Genomic DNA, 21,425 nt, shown 5'->3' with positions numbered 1-21,425 from the left:
TACAACTCCCAGAAGCCCCCAGCGTCCGGGCACCGAGCTGGACCGTTACTCTGCCGGCAGCAGCAAGGGGCGATGTCCCTAGGCACCTGCCGACCCGCTGTCTCGCGCCGCTGTCCCATCTCGCTGCATGTCCGTCCCAGAAGACGAGGACTCGTCATCGCCGCTCGCGCAGCGATGGCCCCGGGCGAGCAAGTTCTTGCTGTCAGGCTGCGCGGCTACCGTGGCCGAGCTAGGTATGGGCTTCCAGCGGGCAGCTACAACATCGTCGAGGGAGAAATGGAGGGAGGATGGAGAAGGACGGAGGGATAGACGGAGGGAGGGATGGAAGGAGGAGTGGGTAGAGGGATGCAGAAGTGGAAGAATGGATGGAAGGGAGAATGGAGGAGTGGATGGAGTTAAGGCGGAATGGATGAAAGGAGGGAGGGTCGGAAGGAAGGAAAGGTGAAGGGAAAGATGGAAGGATGGAACGTGGATGGCGGGATGGAGAGGTGAGGAATGGGTGGTGGGATGAAGGAATGTAGAGAGAAGAAGGGGTGGGGAGATGGCGGAGGGTGGATGGATTGATGGAGGGAGGGAGGAACAGAGGGAGGAAAGGATGGAGGCGCCCGAGCTTTGCCCCCTGGATTGAAAAGGCCGAGGCAGGTACAGGCCTAAGTCCTTGCAGGTCTGCCTTCTTTCTTTCGAGTCCGCAGGAGCCTCAGGAGTGCTCCTGTGCCTGGTGGGAACTTCTACACGCTCCCCTGCAATCATCTTGCCTTGAGCCTTTTAAAAACCATCTACTCTTCATACTTGTTGGTAACATCTCTGTCGTGGGATCTCTGTGCCTTTTGGGTCCAAGTTGTGGACCTGCCTTGTGGGATTTCAGTTATTAACCATTCACTACTGAGCAGCTCCTGACCTCTTTGAGTTGAACTCATCCATTACCTGTTTATTTTAAGGGAGATTACTGAGCAGTCAAGAATATATAAATGCTAAATCCAAGGCAAGGCACCAATGGATTGTGACATGATAATAATACTACAGGACTAGGGTATGGGTAATGAATGAAAAGACCCTGATTTGGCCTTCTTACAGGCAGTTGGAGAGACATGCAAAGAGAGACAATTGCAGTGTACCACTTATGATGAAGCTATTTTCAGGTCTCATAAGAACTCAAAACAGTCGTATCTCCCTGAGTCATAGAAAACTTGGGACCACTTAGAGTGGGATTATGGTGCCCTTACATAAGCCAGTGGTGTTTCTTCCTAGGGATTTGTGAGTAGAGTGTTTTATCTGTGTATTTCAAAATTATTTGTACATTTCCTTGCTCATCAAAAAGAAAAGAAATAAGGTGCATATCTGATGCATTTGTCACTTGTAAATACATGTCAGTCTATCTAATACGATTTTATTTTCTTCTTCTACCATAGCCAGCTCATGTTCTGTTGTTTCATCCTTTGCATTCTTCCATTCTTGCCTTTAGGCTTCTGGTTTTTCCATTTCCTCTCCAAGCTAATGGAAAATTTTTACTTTTCATTGTTCTTACTGAAACAAAGTTCATCAGATGTTAAAGAAATCTAAAATCAGATGGCTGAGTAATAGATGTATTTTCAGGTTTTTAAAAAACTGCTGTTTCTCTCCTGTGACTAAGTGGCTTTTATACAAGAACATTCCTCCTGTTAAAAATTCACAGAGAGAATTGTGTGCAGTATGTGGACGGGGGGGGGGCAGAAAAGCAAAATATGGGATGGTTCTGAGTGCAAACTAATTTAGGATAAGAACTTGAAACATGAATTAACCCAAAAGAAGGAAAAAATTAGCTTGAGAGGTTTCATTGATGCTTAAACAGAGGTTTCTACTTCTTTTATTTTTTTTTACATTCATATGCAATACAAAATTATTTTAAGTTTCTACATACAAGCTACTTTTCTTTTAGGGAAACTTTTGGCAAGATATTAACTTTCCAAAGCAAGCAGTAAGATTTAATATACTTTGCCCCTCTGCTTGTTCTATTTTCTCTTAGAGAAAGCATGCCTATTGAAAAGTCTTATATAATGTCAGTAATGTTCACAAAGTTACCTGAATGTCGTTATTTTAGTTATCAGGACATTGTATACAGTTAAGAACTTGGCATTCCTTATGTGGGTCAGGCAGTTTAACTGTTCTACAATAAAAGATCTATCTTTAATTCAAAATATGAACAGTTTTTACAAACACCTTTAGAAGGTCATACACAAAACTTATCAATACTGGAAAAACAATTCAATATATCACTTAACTGAAAGAATACTGAGCATGCTATCCTTGTATATGAAAGAAAATGTTATAATATCTTAACATATCTTCCATACCACACACATCAGGTCCGTGATTCATTGGCATGTGAAAGTCACTCATGAGGACCAGGGATATAGTTCAGTGGCACAGCTCCTGCCTGGCAAGTGGGAAGTCCTGAGTTTGATTCTTGGTACCAAAAAAGGAAGTCATCCATGAAATTATGGATGACTTTGTGTTCATTGTAGTAAATAAGAATATATAGCATGGTTTCTAAACTTCTAAAATCTTAAATGTCATGGCTATTGTCAGGGGTGCATCACAGAAAATAGGTCCTTTAAATTATTTCTCGTTGCAAAGCAAATGAAGTTTTAAAGTGGATTTTATTCTGAACTTTCTGAATGCAAAACTCAAGTGTTGTCACTTTTTTGGTTTTTACTGGTAATCTGGAATGATCTGGTGCAGTAATTGTGTTACATTTCTGAGTGTGCGAGAATCAAATGATTCTAAGCTCTCATCAGTCTTAGGAAAACATTAGTCCTCTGCTTTTAGAATTTTTGTTTGTTGATTTCTCTGAATGTTGTGGGTTTTCCCCCTCATTTGTTCTTTTTCGTTAGCAACCTTTCCCCTCGATCTCACAAAAACTCGACTCCAAATGCAAGGAGAAGCCGCTCTGGCACGGTTGGGAGACAGTTCGAGAGAACCTGCCCCCTATAGGGGCATGATGCGCACAGCCCTAGGAATCATCCAGGAGGAAGGCTTTCTAAAGCTTTGGCAAGGAGTGACACCCGCCATTTACAGACACGTAGGTATTTATCTTGATTCTAGCTGGTAAGTTTGTTATGAGTTCTGTGTTCATCTCCTTTGCTTTTTAAAACTGTATCCAGAAACTAGCCAGCACCTTTTTCCCCTACCCATATAACCAAGGAGCATATGATCTTTTTGGCAGAAAAGGAACTACCAATTTGTTGTTAAGGAATTAATCCCCTCGGATTTTATAAATGCATACTAAAATATGGAGGGACGAGCTATTATGCTGTCTGGAAGGTACTTTAAAATAATTAAGGAGAAAAAGAAGCCCATTGTGCAACTGTGTTAACAATTGATAAATTTTAATAGTAGATACAAAGTGAGTTGTCATATTATTTTCTCTACTTCCCTACATGTTGCAATTTTTCATAGTAAAATTTTTTAAAGATTCAACAATGGATACCATCTTCTACTTTGTAAACTTTAAACACAGAATATGTTTTATGTCTTTTGAGAATCACTTGTTTACTACAATGCCAAGTCTCATGAGTCTTTGTGCCATATATTAGTAGCTAGGCGGTGTGAAAGAGAACAGGGATCCTTGTCCAAGCCAACACTAGCCATACGCTAAATGTGACACAGGTGACTTCCGCCTAACTAGGTCTGGAGGCCGTTACTGGGAACCATGGCAGGGCAGCAGCAGCTGTGCCAGTGTAAGCACATCGTCCTCTGCTCCCAAGGTCACTGAAAATTACTGACTTCTTAGCTTGTGGGCAGGAACAATAAACTTGGCTTCTAAAGGGGCTGGACAAGGGTGGCATTTTCTCCTCCACCTCACGTTTCTTTGGGTGTGCAAGCACCATTGGTCAGAAAAGTGCTGAGTTCTAATATTTTGGGTTGGTATTTTTAAAGATTAGTAAATCAGAAAGCTGGTGTGTATTCATCGAAAGCTAGCCAGAATTGTACAGAGACAGTTTACTGTTTGGTGTGTCATATATTTTGATTATCTTAAAATACAAAGTTAAACTTCCTGAAATGTTATGAAAACCTCACTGAGTGAATACTATGTATTGATTTTAGTAAGTTGATGTTCCATCTTTTAGAATATTTGTTTCCCATCATCGTTCAGAGTTTTGCTTCTTTTCATTTGTAGTTTTGCTGGCACATCATCTTATAGTTTTCATTTCACACGTTTGAAACTTGACTGAAAAATTATGTTAATGAAATAAATTTTTCAAAGAGATTAGATATACTTATTCAGTGAAAATCCCTTTGTGTACCAAGCTATGAACCAGGGCCTTTGATATACTGCAAAGAAGCAGAAATTGCCTGTAGGATCTCATGTCTGATAGAGCAAGAAAAACCAGTTGATTGCCAATTAGTTTGATTATTGCTATATCAAAATACATTGTGCAGGAAAACATATTCTTTGAGTTGAGTCTTGAAAGATATGGTAGAGTTCACAAATGGAGAGGAGAGAAGCTACTTTAGAGTGATGAGACAATGAGCTGAAAGGCCTGAGACCTACAGGGCCCTGCCTCAGCTGGAGAAATACCAAGAAACCCCTGTGTGGTGGGTGTGTGTCACAGCAATAGAGGGACATGCTAGCTCAGAATGTCCTCTTGCTTTATTAAGCAAAAGAACTGAATTTGCCTTTTGTTAATGACCTGTTTTACAGTGTACTCTGGAGGTCGGATGGTCACTTACGAACATCTCCGAGAAGTTGTGTTTGGCAAAAACGAAGATGAGCATTATCCCCTTTGGTAAGTTTCGTTTGGAAAATAGTACTGTACACTATAAAGGCATGTATGTTTACCTGTGATGTATGTATGTAGGATTGCACATTTGTGTTAAAATTGCCTTAAGTTATCATTTCTGGCATGTCCAGCCTACGGACCATCTTTCCTCATTGTCCACTGCCCATTGCCCTAATGGTTTTAAATGAAGAGGAATTTTCAAAATACATAGTATAGTATGGGTATATACAAAACTTCCTTTTTTATATTTTTTACTTTAACATTAAAATAGAGGGCAAAAAGAAGGTAGGTTGAATAACCCTGCTTGGATTGTGTATTTTGATGTTCCTCTGAGTCACCTCCATCTTTGACATTTTGGAGGCCCAGCTCTAGGGTCTCCCAGTATCCCTTCTTCATCTCTTTGTCACCTTTTCTGCTCAATAAGCCCCCTCCTGTGTGGCTTCACAGTGAGCACCCAGTGTTAGGCATCTGTGTCTCCCAAGGGAAGAGCACAGTGCTGAGACAGAGCCCTTGGGTGTTAACTGAGGTGTCCCTCTCCTAACTTTCACCTCACCCATGGCTGAGCGTCCTAGCTGTGGGTGTGGCTTGATGTCTAGACTCCCTGTCTGATTCAAGCTGGTCCCTATAATAATATATTTCTCCATTTTGTGACTCTTTGTGAGATTTCATACTGCCATCATGTCATTGCCAGTTCTGAACCCTAATGACTTGGAGTAAGTGCCTTGTTTCTCCCTGTTGTGGAACTCTGGACTTTAGGGTCAGGCAAAGAGGGGCTCAGATACCCACTCTGCAGTTGTGGAACTTGAGGAAGGTCTGCCTGTGCTTTTCTTTTAGTGTTATAGTTACAGAAGTCAGACCTGTTAGGCTTTTGTTTTGTTGTAGAAAGTATAACATTTGCAAGTACCTAACACTTATAACAGAGACATAAAGAAATAGGTTAGTGTAAATCATGCATGTGAGACTCCCAACTAGTAAGTCAATAAAAGCATGAATACAATCGAAAAATAAGGAAAAGGTATTGATAGTCCCCCCAAAGAAATATAAATGTTCATTATTAAAGATGTAAAAATGTTCAGCATTATTAATAATCAGGGAAATTAATAGAAGTATCTTTTTCAAACTATAAGGGGAAATGTAAGCTACTATAGCCTTTTTGTAGCACAAAGTATTGTTTAGAAGTTTAAATGTATGATCCTTTGGCCCAGCTCCTTCTGTGTGATTATAATCATTCAGTGTGGCCTTGCACACTGATGGCTGAGCTGGGAAAAGGACCTGTTTAGCAATGGAAGGTTTCTGTAGAAAGAGAAATATTTTCAATCCCCCTTCATTTGGGATACTACTTAAACTGGTAGTTTTCACCATTTGGTTCACCAGCCTTTATCTGTTAGGTGGCTTGCATCTATGCTGTTTTTATTCTCCTACAGTCAGAATTAAACTGGAGTCAAATTATCTATTCAGGCACTTAGGTCTTTAATGCAGTTGTGCCTTCCCTGTGGATTTCAGGGCATGTGAGGCTTGAATCTTCAGATTTTTGTTTTTGTTCCTTGTGGTCCACTAGCCCTGCCATAAACAATCAAACCATGTACTTTCTTTTCCTGTGTGTATTTGTGTCTGCCCTTTGTCTTAAATTCTTACCCAGAGCTTATACTAGTTTGGTGCTAGTTCACCATAAAATATGTTGAAGTCACTGGCAACTTTTTAACAGAAAACATGTCTCCTTCTGCAATTAGGAAATCAGTCATTGGAGGGATGATGGCTGGTGTTATTGGCCAATTTTTAGCCAACCCAACTGACCTAGTGAAGGTTCAGATGCAAATGGAAGGAAAAAGGAAACTTGAAGGGAAACCCCTGAGGTAGGTTTTCCCATTAACTGATATTTTCCTTTTTCCCTTTCCCCCATCACAGTTTGAACAGTTACCTGGTGAACATACTTTCGGAATTCACAAATAGTATTAATGCTACCAGCTAATCTGGATTGTTTCTCTCCACAGTGAAACGTACATGTTGTTTATCAGGTAATTCACACCTGTTCATGACTCTCCCCTGCTGCTCCCAGCCTGGGCATTTAGACTTATCCCCTGTGCAGAATGAGCTGCAGAAACTGATCATTAAAATTTGTCCTTGTATGAACTCCAGCTTTGCCACGGTGGCTTGGTGTTGTGGAAGTCATTAAACGTTTCCAGTGTCTGTAGTTTCATCTTTAACAGAGCCTCTCTCAAAATTTTTTCATGACACCTAGTGAAGATGCTTGGCTCCAAAAGCCTTGCTTTTCCCTTTTCCTCCAGAAAAAAAGGAAAGTTAACCAGGTCAGTCTTACAAATTGTTCCTAATTTCTTGTCTGATCCGATTCAGCCTATATCCCAAAGCCCTCAAGAACATTTAAATGGTTTTGTGATATAAAACCCCTTTACTTTCTCCAAGAGGAGAAAAGACACAACTCTGACTAAGGAAGGAGTGTACAGAATGCCAGGGCTCATTTTCTCATTGTGGAACAACGTGCAATTACTAAGTAGCAGGAAGAAATGGTGCAACCTTGGCGGGGTTGAGGGGGAAATTGGCGTTAGAATTCCAAAATACTTACATGTTTAGTTGATTCCCCAGTTGTTTTCTTCTTTATCTCTAACGTTAGAAAGTCCTGGCTTGTCTGTACTTGTAATAAAGAGCGTGAACCTTGCAACGAACCTAAAAATCCAAAGCCAACCTTTACCTCATTTTAGCTTTGTAATAGCAATCAAATTCTTTAAACATTCTAGCCAGTTTTCTCAAATATAAATTGGAATATAATTCATAGTGTTTCAGGATTAAAATGCATTTTTGAGTATAAATTCCAGGAACTTACTAGGGGGTCAGTACATTTGAGCTCAAATCATTGTTTGTGATTATAACTTCCTCTGTAGCTTAATAATAGCTATCCATGTCAAAACTGACATGGGGTGATTCAGAACATGTAATAACTGTGTGGAAACCACAAAGCTACAGTGGGAATGGTGGATTTGACTTCAGGTTTTTCTGAGTATAAAGGCTCAGAATTTTCTTTTATATAGCAGAGGCTTCCAGGTTTGGTTCATGGTTCAGCATCAGTTTTCATCTGTCTCCTGAAAAATAAGCAAAATAAAAATGGGTAGTAAATTTTCACAAAACTAAAATTACTCTAAGAATGCTTAAATTCTCCTTTCTACTTTTTGATCTAAAAATATGGTTTATTTTGTGAGAGTACAAGAGAGCCAATAATTGTGTGTGTGTGTGTGTGTGTGTGTGTGTGTGTGTGTGTGTGTGTTTAGTGCTGAGGATTGAACCCAGGGTCCTGTGTGTGCCAGGCAAGAACTGTACACTGAGCTGCCACCCAGACCCAAGAGTCAGGGATTTTTTTAATGCCAAATGGCAGAAGTTTAAAACTTGCAGGTCCTCTTCATCACCAGTAAAATGAACCCAGAAATCTAACAACTACTCTTTCCTTCTCTAGTTAGTATGTCTACTGATGACCTGTCAAGAATAGTATTTTTAGTCCTTGAAATAATCAGAAAAAGAAAGTAACACAACTTATAGTGATTCCTGTTAAAAAATGTTTAAATCTAAGTGACGGCCTGTATGCTAAAGAAATAAGTTTATTGGGAATTAGACTCATGGACATTCTCTTAATTTCTTAATGGTTTTGATTACTTTACTGCAAATTATGACAGCTATGGATGAAACTTATCCAATATGTTCTGTGTGCAAGGATACATCATTTTCACACTGCACTTTTATATTCCTTAGATTTCGTGGTGTGCACCATGCATTTGCAAAAATCTTAGCGGAAGGAGGAATACGTGGGCTGTGGGCCGGCTGGATACCCAACATACAGAGAGCGGCGCTGGTAAACATGGGAGGTAATGGCAATATTACTGGATTCCAACAAGTTCCAGTTGCATTGAGAGCTATAAGTCCTCTTATCAGGAATGTGAATATCTGTCTCTTCCCTTAACAGGGAACAGGGGTTTGAGTTTCTCTTGTCCATGGCTCTTTCTCCAGTGACTAGAACAGCACCAGGCACATGGTGGGCACTGAGATACTTGGTGAACAAACGAATGTTCCTGTCCATCCTTGCCTCCATTAGTTTATTAATGCGTGGTGTGGATAATCTTTATAAGTCTCCAATGTTAGATATCACCCTTCTGTTTCATAGCTCTGTTTTCAGTAGAAGAAAAATGTAAGAAGTTTGATGTGGAAGAGTGGTTGGGACATTTGTTTTTAATGCAAGGCCTCAGCTCAGCCTTTGGCTCACAAAGGAATTTATCTGTTTGCATACAGAGAAGGCAGGGCTGAGTTGACTTTGCGCCTAGTCAGACTCAAGAGGTTCAGTGATACAATAGGGCGCCTGTCTCTTCCTCTTTTCTTCCGCCCTGCAGCTTTCTAGTTCTCCCTCCCTCCACCTTTCATTCCAGGGCACATTCCTGTGCCAAGTCTAGCATATTCTCAACACAAAAGACCTTCAGTCATGAATACAAGTAAACATTTAACTTTCTCTTTCCATTGTTAGATTTAACCACTTATGACACAGTGAAGCACTACTTGGTTTTGAATATGTCACTTGAGGACAATATCATGACTCATGGTTTGTCCAGGTGAGTGATTGTTATAGTTTGACTCCATTTTCTTTCCTTTATCTTTCCTTCTGTTTTAGGGGTAAATTCTAACTTCTGGTCTCTTTCGATCGGGAATCTAGTGGTGGTATCCTTAGAGAAAGATCGTAATGCATTTACAAAGAGTCATTTTCTTAAAGGAGAAAAGACAGACAAAATGAGATGAAATTGCAGATTAAGCCTCTCAAAGAATTTCCAGCTTGGTGGTAGCATCCCTAGGCAGGCTCTGGCTATTACCGACAGCCCGGGTCAGCAGATGAACCGGACACACCTCTTCTGTTAAGGGCCTGTGCTGCAGGCAGGTGGAGCCAGTAGAGGAGCACAAGTTCTGCCTGGAGCTTCCAGCAGGGGGCGCAAGATGAGATTAAAGGCTGAAAAAGGGACTGGCCACTGCAGGAATCAGAGGAAGGAAGAGTAGCCCCTGGAAGGGCCCAGGAATTAGATTACAGAAGATTATCTGAAGGGATAGGCTTTTCCTAGAGAGGGAAAGGAAGGTATTTTGGGACGGGACACAATCTTATTCTCTTTACAATATAATTTCCTATTTGCCATTAGAATGCATTGCTTTTCAGTATCTACCTTCTTTTAACTTACAGTCCTTTCATTAGCTTCTGAGGTGGGTTCCAAATCCTAGCTCCCTCTGCGCTGCTGAGATAGTCCAGAAGTGTGTTAACAGTGTCCAACCAATGACCCTTAAGATCCCTGACTTGGGCTCTGGCTGCTGCTCTTCCGTCTGTTTGTATGGCTGCTCCTCCAGGTTCTTCTAGGTGACTGCCTTCTGCTGCCACCCTGGAGCCCTTCCCCGTCTGCCTGTCATCACCCAGTCACGCGTTCCTGTTTTATTTTCCATTGCATTTGGCAGCATGTCAGATCACTAATTTCTCCTCGTCCTCTTCACACACAGAGCACAAGTTCAGAGTGTCTTTCAGGGGCCTGCCCGGCAGGTGTGCACTGCGTATCGGTTGCCTACCATTCTTTTTGTGATTTTTTTTCTGCCTCACATTAATGTATTCAATATTAATTTTAAGCCAAAAAAGAATAATTATGAAGAATACCATAGTAACATGTTTAGTATTCCATTCTTTTTTAACATCTTTTCCAATATCAATTCCTCACTCTTAAGTGACACTGAAGCCACTGTGTATTGTCTTTCCATTTCATTTGTTTGTGCTACAGTTTATGTTCTGGACTGGTAGCTTCTATTTTGGGAACACCGGCTGATGTCATCAAAAGCCGAATAATGAACCAACCACGAGATAAACAAGGAAGGTAATCAAAAACTCCTCAGTATTCTTGGGGTTGAATGTCGGTAATACTGTACTTTAAAGATGCAGTTATTCTTGACAGGAAGCTATTTATGTGTTTCTGTAATTAGTTTGGAAATTTTTTTATGAAATTATCTCCTCTTTGACAAAAAGTACTTGTATTTGAGGAAATAAGCTAATCAGCAATCATGTTATTTAGATACAAGATATTCATTGTGACTGTATTGTTTTCAAAGAGTGTTTGAAAGCATATTCTGCTGAGAATTCACAGAGCACTTTCTTCAGAAGCTTAGGACTTTCAGGTAACATAGAGAATTCAGTTTGATACAAAATAGTGTGCTCTCCTTGGAAGAGTCAGGCAGCATAAATATGAGACCAGGGGTGGGATGAGACAGAAGATCAGCCATAGAATTATCTTTAATCTGAAACAAAGCTATCTGCATCTGTATCCACACCTACTATAAGATGTTTCCTTAAACCATTTTATTTGATCTGTGCATGTGCTTATATGGAATCAACTTAACCTTGCTCTCTCGTTTCCTCCATAGGGGACTTTTGTACAAATCGTCGACCGACTGCTTGGTTCAGGCTGTTCAGGGCGAAGGGTTCATGAGTCTGTACAAAGGCTTTTTACCATCTTGGCTGCGAATGGTAAAGTTAGGATTCAATTCTTCCTTTTTTCTTCTTTTTGTTATATTTAAATTAGTGTCAACCCATAAATATTTTTCCTTTTCTCTTCCGGTTTATGACAAGGCCCTGCCCTCAAATCCAAGGTCCAACTTTTCTTTGTAAAATTGTGTTTAGTTTTCTTTCACCTTTCCTCAGAGTCATATCACTTTTGTTGGCAGATTAAGGTGAAATAAGTCACTTACAGTGGTGTTTTGATTCACAAATTCAATTCTCTTCATGATTCTGGTCACAAACCAGACTGGATGAGGACTGAATCAGATTTTCCCATACGGTCAACACTGAATCTAACCATTGAGTTTGATTTGGTTCTCATCCAACTTGGTTTGTGAACAGAGGAGTGGAAAGATTCGAGTTCCTGAACTGAGGTACCACTGCATCTCCATTAACAGATAGGGGAAAAGTAGCTAATAGTTAGATCTCTGGTAATATAAATCCTTCATAAGTCTGTGGAGCTAAAAGATAATTGATTGCATAGGTGCAAAGATTTCATAAAAAAGAACTTTCTTAGGAAAATTTTACTATTGCAAACAAAATTGTTACTTTGATGGTAAGTATTACATGACCTATTAATACTTATTGTCACACACACACCAAAAAACTCCACTTTGTAAGAAAGCATTATATCATCCTTATTTGGTATAGATGTTATTTTTTTACTAATATGAACTAAGATGTAGAATTGGTATGCTTAAGTAATGTAACATATATAATATAAAGGTGAGCTATGCAAATATTTTGCATCAGTTATGATGTAGAAACTTAAACAAAGATTAATATAACATAATATGTAATATTTTATGTATATTTAATAGAGCACTTCCTCCATGCAAAGCCCTGCACTGAGGACTTTGCCGGGGATACAAAGCTAGAAGTGGCCCATGTTTTGACATGGCAGCTACATGCTGTCCATGCTGTATGCACCGGACAATTAAAGAGGTCTCCCTGGATATGTCTGCACTGAGGTTTGAAAGACGAGTAAGACTCAGCCAAGTCAGAGGGACACAGAGAGCTACAGTGAGAGAGAGCTTGATGAGGACAGGAGCTGCAGGACTCTCAGCTGGGCACCTGGGTGGCAGAAGAGCAGCAGCGGGAGGGGCCAGCCAGAGTGGGGCAGAAGCAGGAAGATGAGGGGCCTGAGAGCTACAGCCATGATGATGGCCAGAGGAATCTGCATTCTCGGGAGGATTTCTTGGGTTTCCCTAGGTTTTGGAAAGGCTAGGAATACTGCCAAATGAAAGATAAATTGAGACTTTGCTGGTGGGGCAGAAGAAGGTGATTGGAAAGAGTTTTAGGATTTAGGGAGGATGTAGAGACATGATTGAGGACAAGAGAATAGATGGAGAGAGGATAGGGAGGCATCAAGGACCAGAGCAGTGTTTCCACGGAGGCTCTTTGGCAAGGAAGAAGGTTTGTAGCTGTGCGTTTGGATAGCCACAGCATGTCCAGGTGGAAATGTCTGTCTGGGTGACCAGCTTAATATACAGGTAGAGAAATGGAGGTGGAGATTCACATTTGAGCACTGTCCACAGATAGTGGTCATGAAACTTTGGGCATAAGCTGACCCTGAAAGTACCTAGGTGTTTATTAACACAAAAATGAGTAGCCAGATCAGAGAGTTTGTGTATGGCAGACCTGGAAACTGACTACAGATCTGAGCTCCAACACGTCCTTTTGTGCTGCAGTGGATGCTGATGCTCAAGGTGTGTAGCTGGTTTACAGAAATGTTGAAAGAAGATGAAGGGTGCAGTGAGGAGAGGAGTTAGGGAAGAAAGGCAGCTATCTGGCCCAGATCACCAGTACCACCACCTTATGGGTTTGCCCCAGCGGTGACCTGGTGACTCAGAGCTCAGAAGCCTGACTCATAAGCCCCACCAACAAAATGGGCCTTCAGAGTGCAACTTCACCAGCAAATTGTTTGTGAACCTATACATAAGAATATCAAAGAGAGCCCTGCCCCACAGTAACAGGCATAGGAAAGGATTCTGCATGTTCCTAGCAGTTACAACAAAAGCCAGACCAGAGGAAGCAACATGGGATCCCCTGCACTTACATCACAGATAGAGTCTAAGCTGTGCCAGGGAGAAAACTACTGAGTAAATGCAGTGTACACCCCCACCGTGTGAGGGGCTGGCAGACCCCGGTCACTTCATACCGTCTTCTTCAGCCACTTGATCCTTCCTTAAGCCTACTGAACCCAACCAGACTCCATCACCATCCCTACTACGAGCTGGAGGTAGCCGGCCCTTGTGCTGCTCAGCACTACTGAAGGCTTATTTCATTTGCCCCTTGACTTTGTTGCTACCGTGTTGCTACTGGCATGAAGAGCTCTGACTACCGCAGCAGTGAGGGGCGGTGGCATCTGACTGCCATGACGTTGGCTCACTTCATTTTTATTTTCATAACAATATAGTATCTTTACCCCTTTATGTTCCTTATTTTATCTATATCTGATAAAGATATGTTTCCTAAATCTGCTATTTAATAAATTCTCAGGTTACTAATAAAACATAAAGTACTCAGTATTTCCACACATGACATCTCTTGTTATAAACTCTCTACCCAAATGGTTTCTGTGCTCTAATTGCTTAAGCTTATGTCTTGAGTAGGAAGATTTCTTCTCCAATACGTCTGGATCAGAAATTAAATCCAGTTAGATCCCTTTCTTTGTTCTGATGGTTACCCCTTAGCATTTATATCTTCTGCCAGTACCCTTTTATAATTTCCTCAAGAGATTGCTGTGTCTCTGTTCAACTCCAAGTCAAGCCTTGCAGATACTGTGAGACAACAGCTGTAGGTGTTATGATCTAACTCACCAGAGACATGTCAGGTTGCCACACTGAATGTACAAAACCAATGAGGACCAGCTTCCTTAGAAGTGTCCCAGGTTCTGGCCCTTATCCAGGATGCTCCAGTGGAAACCACTCAGGTGGACCACAGGAAGCTCTGGTTCAGCTCTACCCCACACCAGCAGGCAGGTGACGGCTAAGCCTCAGTGCTCATCTGTAAAGCAGAGATGTTATTACTTTTCCTTTGTTTTGTAAACTACCTCTTAGAGAAATCTGTGATGAATGAGCCATTAAGACACTTTGTAAACTATAAAGTACTTTCCAAAGGTAAAAGACAAAATACTTGTTTTCAGCTTCAGTAGATTCAAAATGACTTTGTCACTCGACGATGTAAATGCATATTTGTAGATGATTGATCGTGGCTTTGAAATACGCACTAACTTCTTTGGTTAATCTTTCAGACCCCTTGGTCATTGGTGTTCTGGCTTACTTATGAAAAAATCAGAGAGCTGAGTGGAGTCAGTCCATTTTAAGCCCTTACAGATACAGTGCTCAGTATTATTGAATGTGGGCATCTGCAACACACACCCCCTATTATTTCTACCTCTTTAGGAAGACACTTTACTCCACTGAGACTGTGATTTATAGGGGGCAGCACTTTTTTCTTCCTCTGGAAACCCAAGTTCTTTTTGACTCCTCTTTTTGTCTAAAAGTGATCTAGTCCGATCTCACAAGACCACCCAGTGAAACCCGGCACAGTATTTATAAAGAAGAAGAGAACGCTGGCCACTTTCACCTTGGCAGGAAGGCCTGGCCTCTGACACTACCCTGTGCGAAGAGCTTGCTGGGAAGAGAAGTAGCGGGCGGCACCGGCCTCTCAGATCTGAGCGGACTGTGGAATGTACAAGAATGTATACATATATGCACACCTGTGCTTCAGAAGTCCACTCAGACTACTATGTTGGCATTTATAGCTGAAGGTCAAGGACTTATTGTTCTATTGTTGAAGTATACATGGTATAAACAACTGGGAGGCAAATGAAAGTTCATGAATAAACATTTTGAGTTTCCCTAGTGGAGGACAAATGAAGTCAAGTTGAGATGATGTTTGTATTTCAAGGAGAGACAAGGTTGTGGTCACTAGTGTTGTATTAAGTGGTCTGCACACTTGCCAGTAGTGACTCCCTGATAGCCACTGACTTGGGGCTAGTCAGTGGCAGTTCCCTTTACAACTCAGAATTGTCACCAGCTCACAGGTCTCCCGATCCATAAGAACTGCAACTGGTGATCAGAGCTCAGCCTCGCAGGTCCTCTTGCAAAGGACCTTTTATGGCCAGTGGACTTTTATTGGTCTTTCAAAAACAAGACAGAAGCCCACTAGCTCTGTGGGTCCTTTCTTAGACCCTCCCTAACACTAATGACTCTAGGAGAGAGCAAGAACTCAAAACATCACCCCACCCCTGAATCGCAGTCTGATAGTGTCCTACTGAGATATGATCAGCTGTCCGTACACAGTCATGCTCCAACCTTCAAATTCAATCTCTTATTTTAGAAAGGTAATAGATTTTTTCCAGATTCACCAGCTCACCCAAATCTTTAACAGCGGTATTCTGGATGGGTGATGTCAGATAAGGGTAGAGGCTGAAACTGTTAAAATAGGAAAACTCCGAAGAGCAGGCCCAAGAAAGACTGTGGCACTAATGAAATGGAATTCCCAATGTACAGGGTCAATGATGGACAGAAAGGGATCTACAAGTGCAATGTGGTGGCACCAATGTACAATCACTGCCATTTTCCAGGGGGGAGTACACTTTAAAAATGTATTCTAATGTGCTGTGCTAATATGCAGTAGGTTAACCTTTTTCTAGTTGCAGAATGTAGAGTTTAATCTCTTCAAAGCTTTGAATTGTCCTACTTTCCCATTGTGTTTGTCAATCTGTAATTAAGTTGTCAAGTATATTTAATATGTCTATTGTGTGCTTAAATTCCCAAGTGTTCTGCACTGAGCTGCCTTGGGGAAACTTTGTTTTTTTTATGTTTTGTAATTTTTAAATGTATGTAAAAACGTCATCAAAATAATTATATGCAAACTGAACCATGAAAAGTTGATCTATCTCCATTTTTGGGGGGAGGGGAATGCAGGATTAAAACATTGCTTAAATACTGATACTGTTCCTTGATAGGCAAAGCAGTGTGAATAACTGGGATTTTTTACCCTAAATAAATGATTCCCTGAGAATACTAGTTTAACCTTATCTTACATGGTAGGAGACTGAGGCCCCAGAAGTACTGCCAACTCCCCACACTCAGAAGCAACTTAAAAGAAGCAGGGTAAAAATGCAGACCTCTTACATATTATGATTAAAGCAAGGGACAGTTACCATGCACTATTTAACTACCAAGTAAATATCTTACGCCATCTTCACAACAAGCCAGGCTAATGCTCTTGATCTTCCAAAAATTTTTCCAAGATTTTTGTAGCTACTTTTTCTTGGTCTCAGGCATTTAAATTGCCCCCAGCATGAATTTTAGGGTGGAGTCACTGGTCCTTCAGTTTGACCCTTGACCCTCCAAAATCTGACCAAATACTATATATTTAGCATATATCTCATCATGTCCCTCAGTGATCTGGGAAATTTGCTTTATTTTTGTGATGTTGGAACCTTCTTGTTTCTTGGCACCGTCCACAGTAAATACACGGAGGACTGCTTCCTGAGCTAGCGTCCACGTTGATGGACAGAACAGTGTCTGGCTTTCTTCCTTCAGTTCTGCTCTTTCTCTTCAGCCCAATAGTAATACCTCTTCCCATTCAAATCCCTTTTGTTTGCCTCTCCATTTTTTTTCTCCTAAAAAATTGGAGACTTTCTCCTATTGAAAGTATATGCATTTCTTAGTTACCTATAGTTCTCTGTTCTTTAGTGGGTATATCTAAATAAAGAGATAGCATTTCTTAAGTTTTGTTTTAGGAGTAGTGTGTGTTTTCCAGGGGCCCTGTGTCCTGGTTGGTTATAACCCACTAGTGAGCAGAACATATTTTGTGTTTTCATTTAGATTTCTGTTTAGATTTATAGCACCTTTTGCTGGTAAGTCATCAGGAAACATTGATTACAACTACGGAATATATAACATAAATCATCTAATTTTGTCTTTATTATTTAAAAATTTTGTGACTCAGGAACCTGAAATTCCTCTTTGTTAAGAAAGAGAAACTAATTCAGGGACTTTTAAATGGAAAATAATTTGCTGTTCATTATCTCCAAATCTCCACACACATGTATTTACAATTAATATATGTGTTTCTTTCTGTTGATGAAAACAGAGAAAACATTCCTTCAGGACTTCCTTAGTAAAATGCTTAATTTTAATACTTCGCTAAAAATGAGAGGAGTTATTAAAGGGTTTTTCCCACAGTGAAACCAAGACTCTAAAGACAAATACCAAATATAAATATACTTTACTGAATGCCACGAAATGTGGAACGAAAACAACCTGAATCTTAAGGACTTTTATCTTAACAGAGAGGTAAAGCTAGGATCCAGTACCTTCAGGTCTGTGAATTTCCATTTCTTTGTAAGATAAAGTGACCACTGGATCCTTACCTTGTCTTAAAGGGGAACATTAATGTCACGTTTTAAAAATAGGGCTTACACTTTTGGGGGGAGTATTTATTTTCTCATGTTTAAAGATTGGGAGGATATTAAAGTATAACTCAAACTTAGGTAACTGGACTGTCTCATCTTAAAACCTGTCTTAGGGACAGAGACACCTCTGGGCAGGTCATTCTCCCTCTAGTTCTCCCTCCCATACAAAATTAAAAACTCTCACCCCGTATGCAGGGACTCAATCCAACTCCATCAGTTTTTCAGTCTGTGCCACTGCCTGCATGCCAGCTTCTGCAGAGGCGATGCTGTGCCCCTGCACTGGGTGCTTCTGTGCTGCGTGCCCTGCCATCTACTGCTCCTCTCCACCACTGCCCATCATTTTCATCTTCAGCTGAGTCCAACCCCACTTCCATATCTAAGACAATCCCCCATGCTGCTACGAAGTCTTGAATGCTTCTGCACTGTGGCTTCCTGCTGCTAGACATACAGTGCCACTTCCACAGTAGAGAACCAGTTTTTTGACAGCAAGCATCTGGAATCCTTGTCTGATCCTAAACTCTAGAGAGAGGCCACGGGGATGGGATTGGCAGAAACAAGAGGGTTTTCTGGGAAGAAGTGGGTGGCGAGAGGAAGAGTTACATGCAGAGGAGTAGGTCACTATTTTTTCTCCTGCCTTCAGAAAAATTGCTGGGTAACACGTCTGATTTTGTCAACTAGTTTTTCACGTGAAATGCTTTACTTCCTTTTGTTTAAATCTGTCATAATTTTAGGAAATGTTACCTTCATCAATTTAATATCTATTCTACAAGATCTAGAATTTGGTGGTTTTAAATAATGTTGGGTTAGTAGTTGATTAATAATAAGTAATTTGTTTACATTATTCTTCCTTGTAGAGGATGCACAGAAATGATACTGCCATTTGGCCTTCGTAGGTGCCATACAAATGCACAAACACCCACTCAAGTGTTTTATGATTTCTGAATTTTGAGGAATACGTGGTTATATTTCTCTCTGCATACTTTACCCCCATTGGGCTGCTGTGATTGTCAGCAGCAGTGAGAGCCATTTGGAAGGTTTGTTAAGTGCAGATGAAGATGCTTAAAGAGGTCTGTTTGCTGAAAATATCTGGTAACAAACAGGAACACGTGAGTAAACATATTGTATTATTCTGATTTAAAAAGTAAATGTTTTAAAATACCTACTCAGTTGTTATCGAGGGTTTTTTTCTTTTTTTTCTCCTGTGTGGTTTGGGGTTAGTATGCCAATTAAAAAGCTGACACATGACTTATTCTTAAAATCTGAAACTTTATTATTTCACAAGTTAACAAAAATGCAGAAAATGGAACCAAATATTCAAGAATGAGTTCATCAGGAAAAATCAAAAGCTTTTTTACAGCGGGTTTGCTGCTACAGGACAAGGATAGTGAAAACCACCACTAAATCAAAGGCAACATGGGAGAGGGAGGAAAAGACTGACATTAATATCGTCATCATTGGACACATGGATTCCAGCAAGTCCACCACGACTGGCCATCTGACTACAAATGTGGTGGCCTCGACAAAAGAACCATTGAAAAGCTTGAGAAGGAGGCTGCTGAGATGGGGAAGGGTTCCTCCAAATATGCCTGGGTCTTGGATAAACTGAAAGCCGAGCATGAGCATGGGATCACCATCAAATTTGAGACCAGCAAGTGCTGTGTGACTCTCATGGATGTCCTTGGACACAGAGACTTTATCAAAAACATGATTACAGGCGCATCTCAGGCTGACTGTGCTGTCCTGATTGTTGTTGTTAATGTTGGTGAACTCAAAGCTGGTATATCTAAGAATGGGCAGACCTGTGAGCATTCCCTTCTGGCTGTTGGTGTTAACAAAATGCATTCCACTGAGCCACCCTACAGCCAGAAGAGATATGAGGAAATGGTTAAGGAAGTCAGTACCTACATTAAGAATATCAGCTACCACCCTGACAAGGTAGCTTGTGTGTCTATCTCTGCTGGTTATGGTGACAACATGCTGGGGCCAAATGCTAAAATGCCTTGGTTCAGTAGATGGTAGGTCACTAATAAAGACGGCAATGCCAGTGGAACCACACTGCTTGAAGCTTTGGGTTCCATCCTTCCACCCACTCACCCAACTGACAAGCCCTTGCAGCTGCCCCTCCAGGATGTCCACAGCATGGGTGGTACTGGTACCATCCCCATGGGCCAAGTGGAGACGTGTTCTCAAACCTGGCAAGGTGGTCACCAGTGCCCTAGCCAATGTCATGACTGAAGTAAAGTCTGTTGAAATATACCATGAAGCTTTGAGTGAAACTCTTTCTGGGGACAATTCTGGCTTCAGTGTCAAAAATATTTCTGTCAAAGATACTCATCGTGGCAGTGTTGCCAGAGATAGCAAAAATGATCTACTGATGGAAGCAGCTGGTCTCCCTGCTCAGATGATTATCCTGAACCATCCCAGCGGGTCAGTGCTGGCTATGCCCCTGTACTGGATTGTTACACAGCTCACATTGCTTGCAAGTTTGCTGAGCTGAAAGAAAAGCTCCTGCATGTGGCGTGCCATTCTGGTAAGAAGCTGGAAGCTGGGCCCCAAGTTTTGAAATCTGGTGATGCTGCCATTATTGAGCCCACCTGTGTTGAGAGCTTTTCTGACTATCCACCTCTGGGTCATTTTACTATTGGCCATATGAGACAGTCAGCTGATGTGGATATCATCAAAACAGTGGATAAGAAGGCTGCTGGAGCAGGCAAGGTCACCAAGTCTGCCCAGAAAGCTCAGAAGGCTAACACTTGCCACCCCAGTCTTAATCAGTAGTGGAAGACAAATCCCAGAACTCTTTCTCCCAGTTGACCATTTAAGTTTAATAGTGAAAGATTGGTTATTGATAACAATGCACCATAAAAACCTTCAGAAGGATAATGTTTTGTGGACCATTTGTGTGTGTGTGTGTGTGTGTGTGTGTTTGTATGTGTATGTGGCAGTTTTTAAGTTATTAGTTTTGAAAATCAGCACTTTTTAATGGAAAAAACTTGACCAAAAATCTGTCACAGAATTTTGAGACCCATTAAAGCAAAGGTTAATGAGAAACTTGTGTCTCTTTTGGTCAACACAACTACAGTTCTTTATAATCCATTTCTGGTGTTAACCCTGAAACTTACATATAATTCTGGCTGCTTTATATCCTGGAGGGGAGGAAGCTGTTTGAGTAGTAAAAAGTTTATGGGGAGAGGCTGTGCTGATGCGCCAATTAATAGCAATACTTCTGTAGTGTGTAATTACAAAATCTCAAATAAAAAAATCAAAAACATTTAGGGAAATCAACATTTATTCATTTAGCTAATATGTGTCATTTCCACCCCAGGCTAGCTTCAATAACACAAGCATTGGGTATGGGTGGTCACCCAACACACGCTGTCACCAAAGGGTAACACCAAAGGGTGACCTGGAAACACAAGGTGGCCTGTCTTTTGGACAGACAAAAGACAATAGGATTTGCAGTCAGGCCAGGTTCTTACGAAGCACTGTGTGTGTAAGTGAGGCTCCTAGGGATGTGTACAATTTTGCACACATATATTCCTGGAATACAAGCAAATCCTGGAAGCCTCATATAGTTCGCTGCAGTTCCCAGCTTCCTCTGCCTTCAGGTTCCAAAGGGTGTCCAGGGGAGAGGCAGGTGTAGGGAGGCCACACACTGCCA

General features: G+C 41.0%; 1 protein-coding gene and 1 pseudogene across 2 annotated transcripts; both read left to right on the top strand.

Moving 5' to 3' along the window:
* The first annotated feature begins 1 nt into the window (after position 1).
* Slc25a27 (solute carrier family 25 member 27) lies at positions 2-16,227 on the top strand. Of its 2 annotated transcripts, none has more exons than XM_003473825.5 (9): positions 2-233; positions 2,871-3,062; positions 4,682-4,766; positions 6,491-6,613; positions 8,517-8,629; positions 9,280-9,364; positions 10,559-10,651; positions 11,196-11,298; positions 14,585-16,227. In XM_003473825.5, exons 1-9 carry the CDS (start codon positions 128-130, stop codon positions 14,654-14,656), a joined length of 972 nt encoding a protein of 323 aa, XP_003473873.1. In that variant the 5' UTR covers positions 2-127; the 3' UTR covers positions 14,657-16,227. The 2 variants fall into 2 exon arrangements, with proteins under 2 accessions (XP_003473873.1, XP_005005408.1); XM_005005351.4 differs by having other exon boundaries at positions 3-233; positions 14,837-16,227.
* Positions 16,228-17,594: 1,367 nt separating this feature from the next.
* On the top strand, positions 17,595-20,968 carry LOC100733335 (elongation factor 1-alpha 1-like; annotated as a pseudogene).
* Positions 20,969-21,425: the final 457 nt, after the last annotated feature.

Source organism: Cavia porcellus, unplaced genomic scaffold, assembly GCF_034190915.1.
Source record: "Cavia porcellus strain 051 isolate PalLab524CR breed Dunkin Hartley unplaced genomic scaffold, mCavPor4.1 scaffold_28, whole genome shotgun sequence".
Taxonomy (NCBI): domain Eukaryota; kingdom Metazoa; phylum Chordata; class Mammalia; order Rodentia; family Caviidae; genus Cavia; species Cavia porcellus.
This window is presented reverse-complemented; position numbering and strand designations above follow the sequence as displayed.

Excerpts from the sequence above, each read along its gene's own strand:
- Slc25a27 (XM_003473825.5), top strand. The coding sequence starts at position 128 with ATGTCCGTCCCAGAAGACGAGGACTCGTCATCGCCGCTCGCGCAGCGA. Across the intron at positions 8,630-9,279 it reads GGCGCTGGTAAACATGGGAG|ATTTAACCACTTATGACACA; the intron begins GTAATGGCAATA and ends TTCCATTGTTAG. Across the intron at positions 9,365-10,558 it reads ATGACTCATGGTTTGTCCAG|TTTATGTTCTGGACTGGTAG; the intron begins GTGAGTGATTGT and ends TTTGTGCTACAG.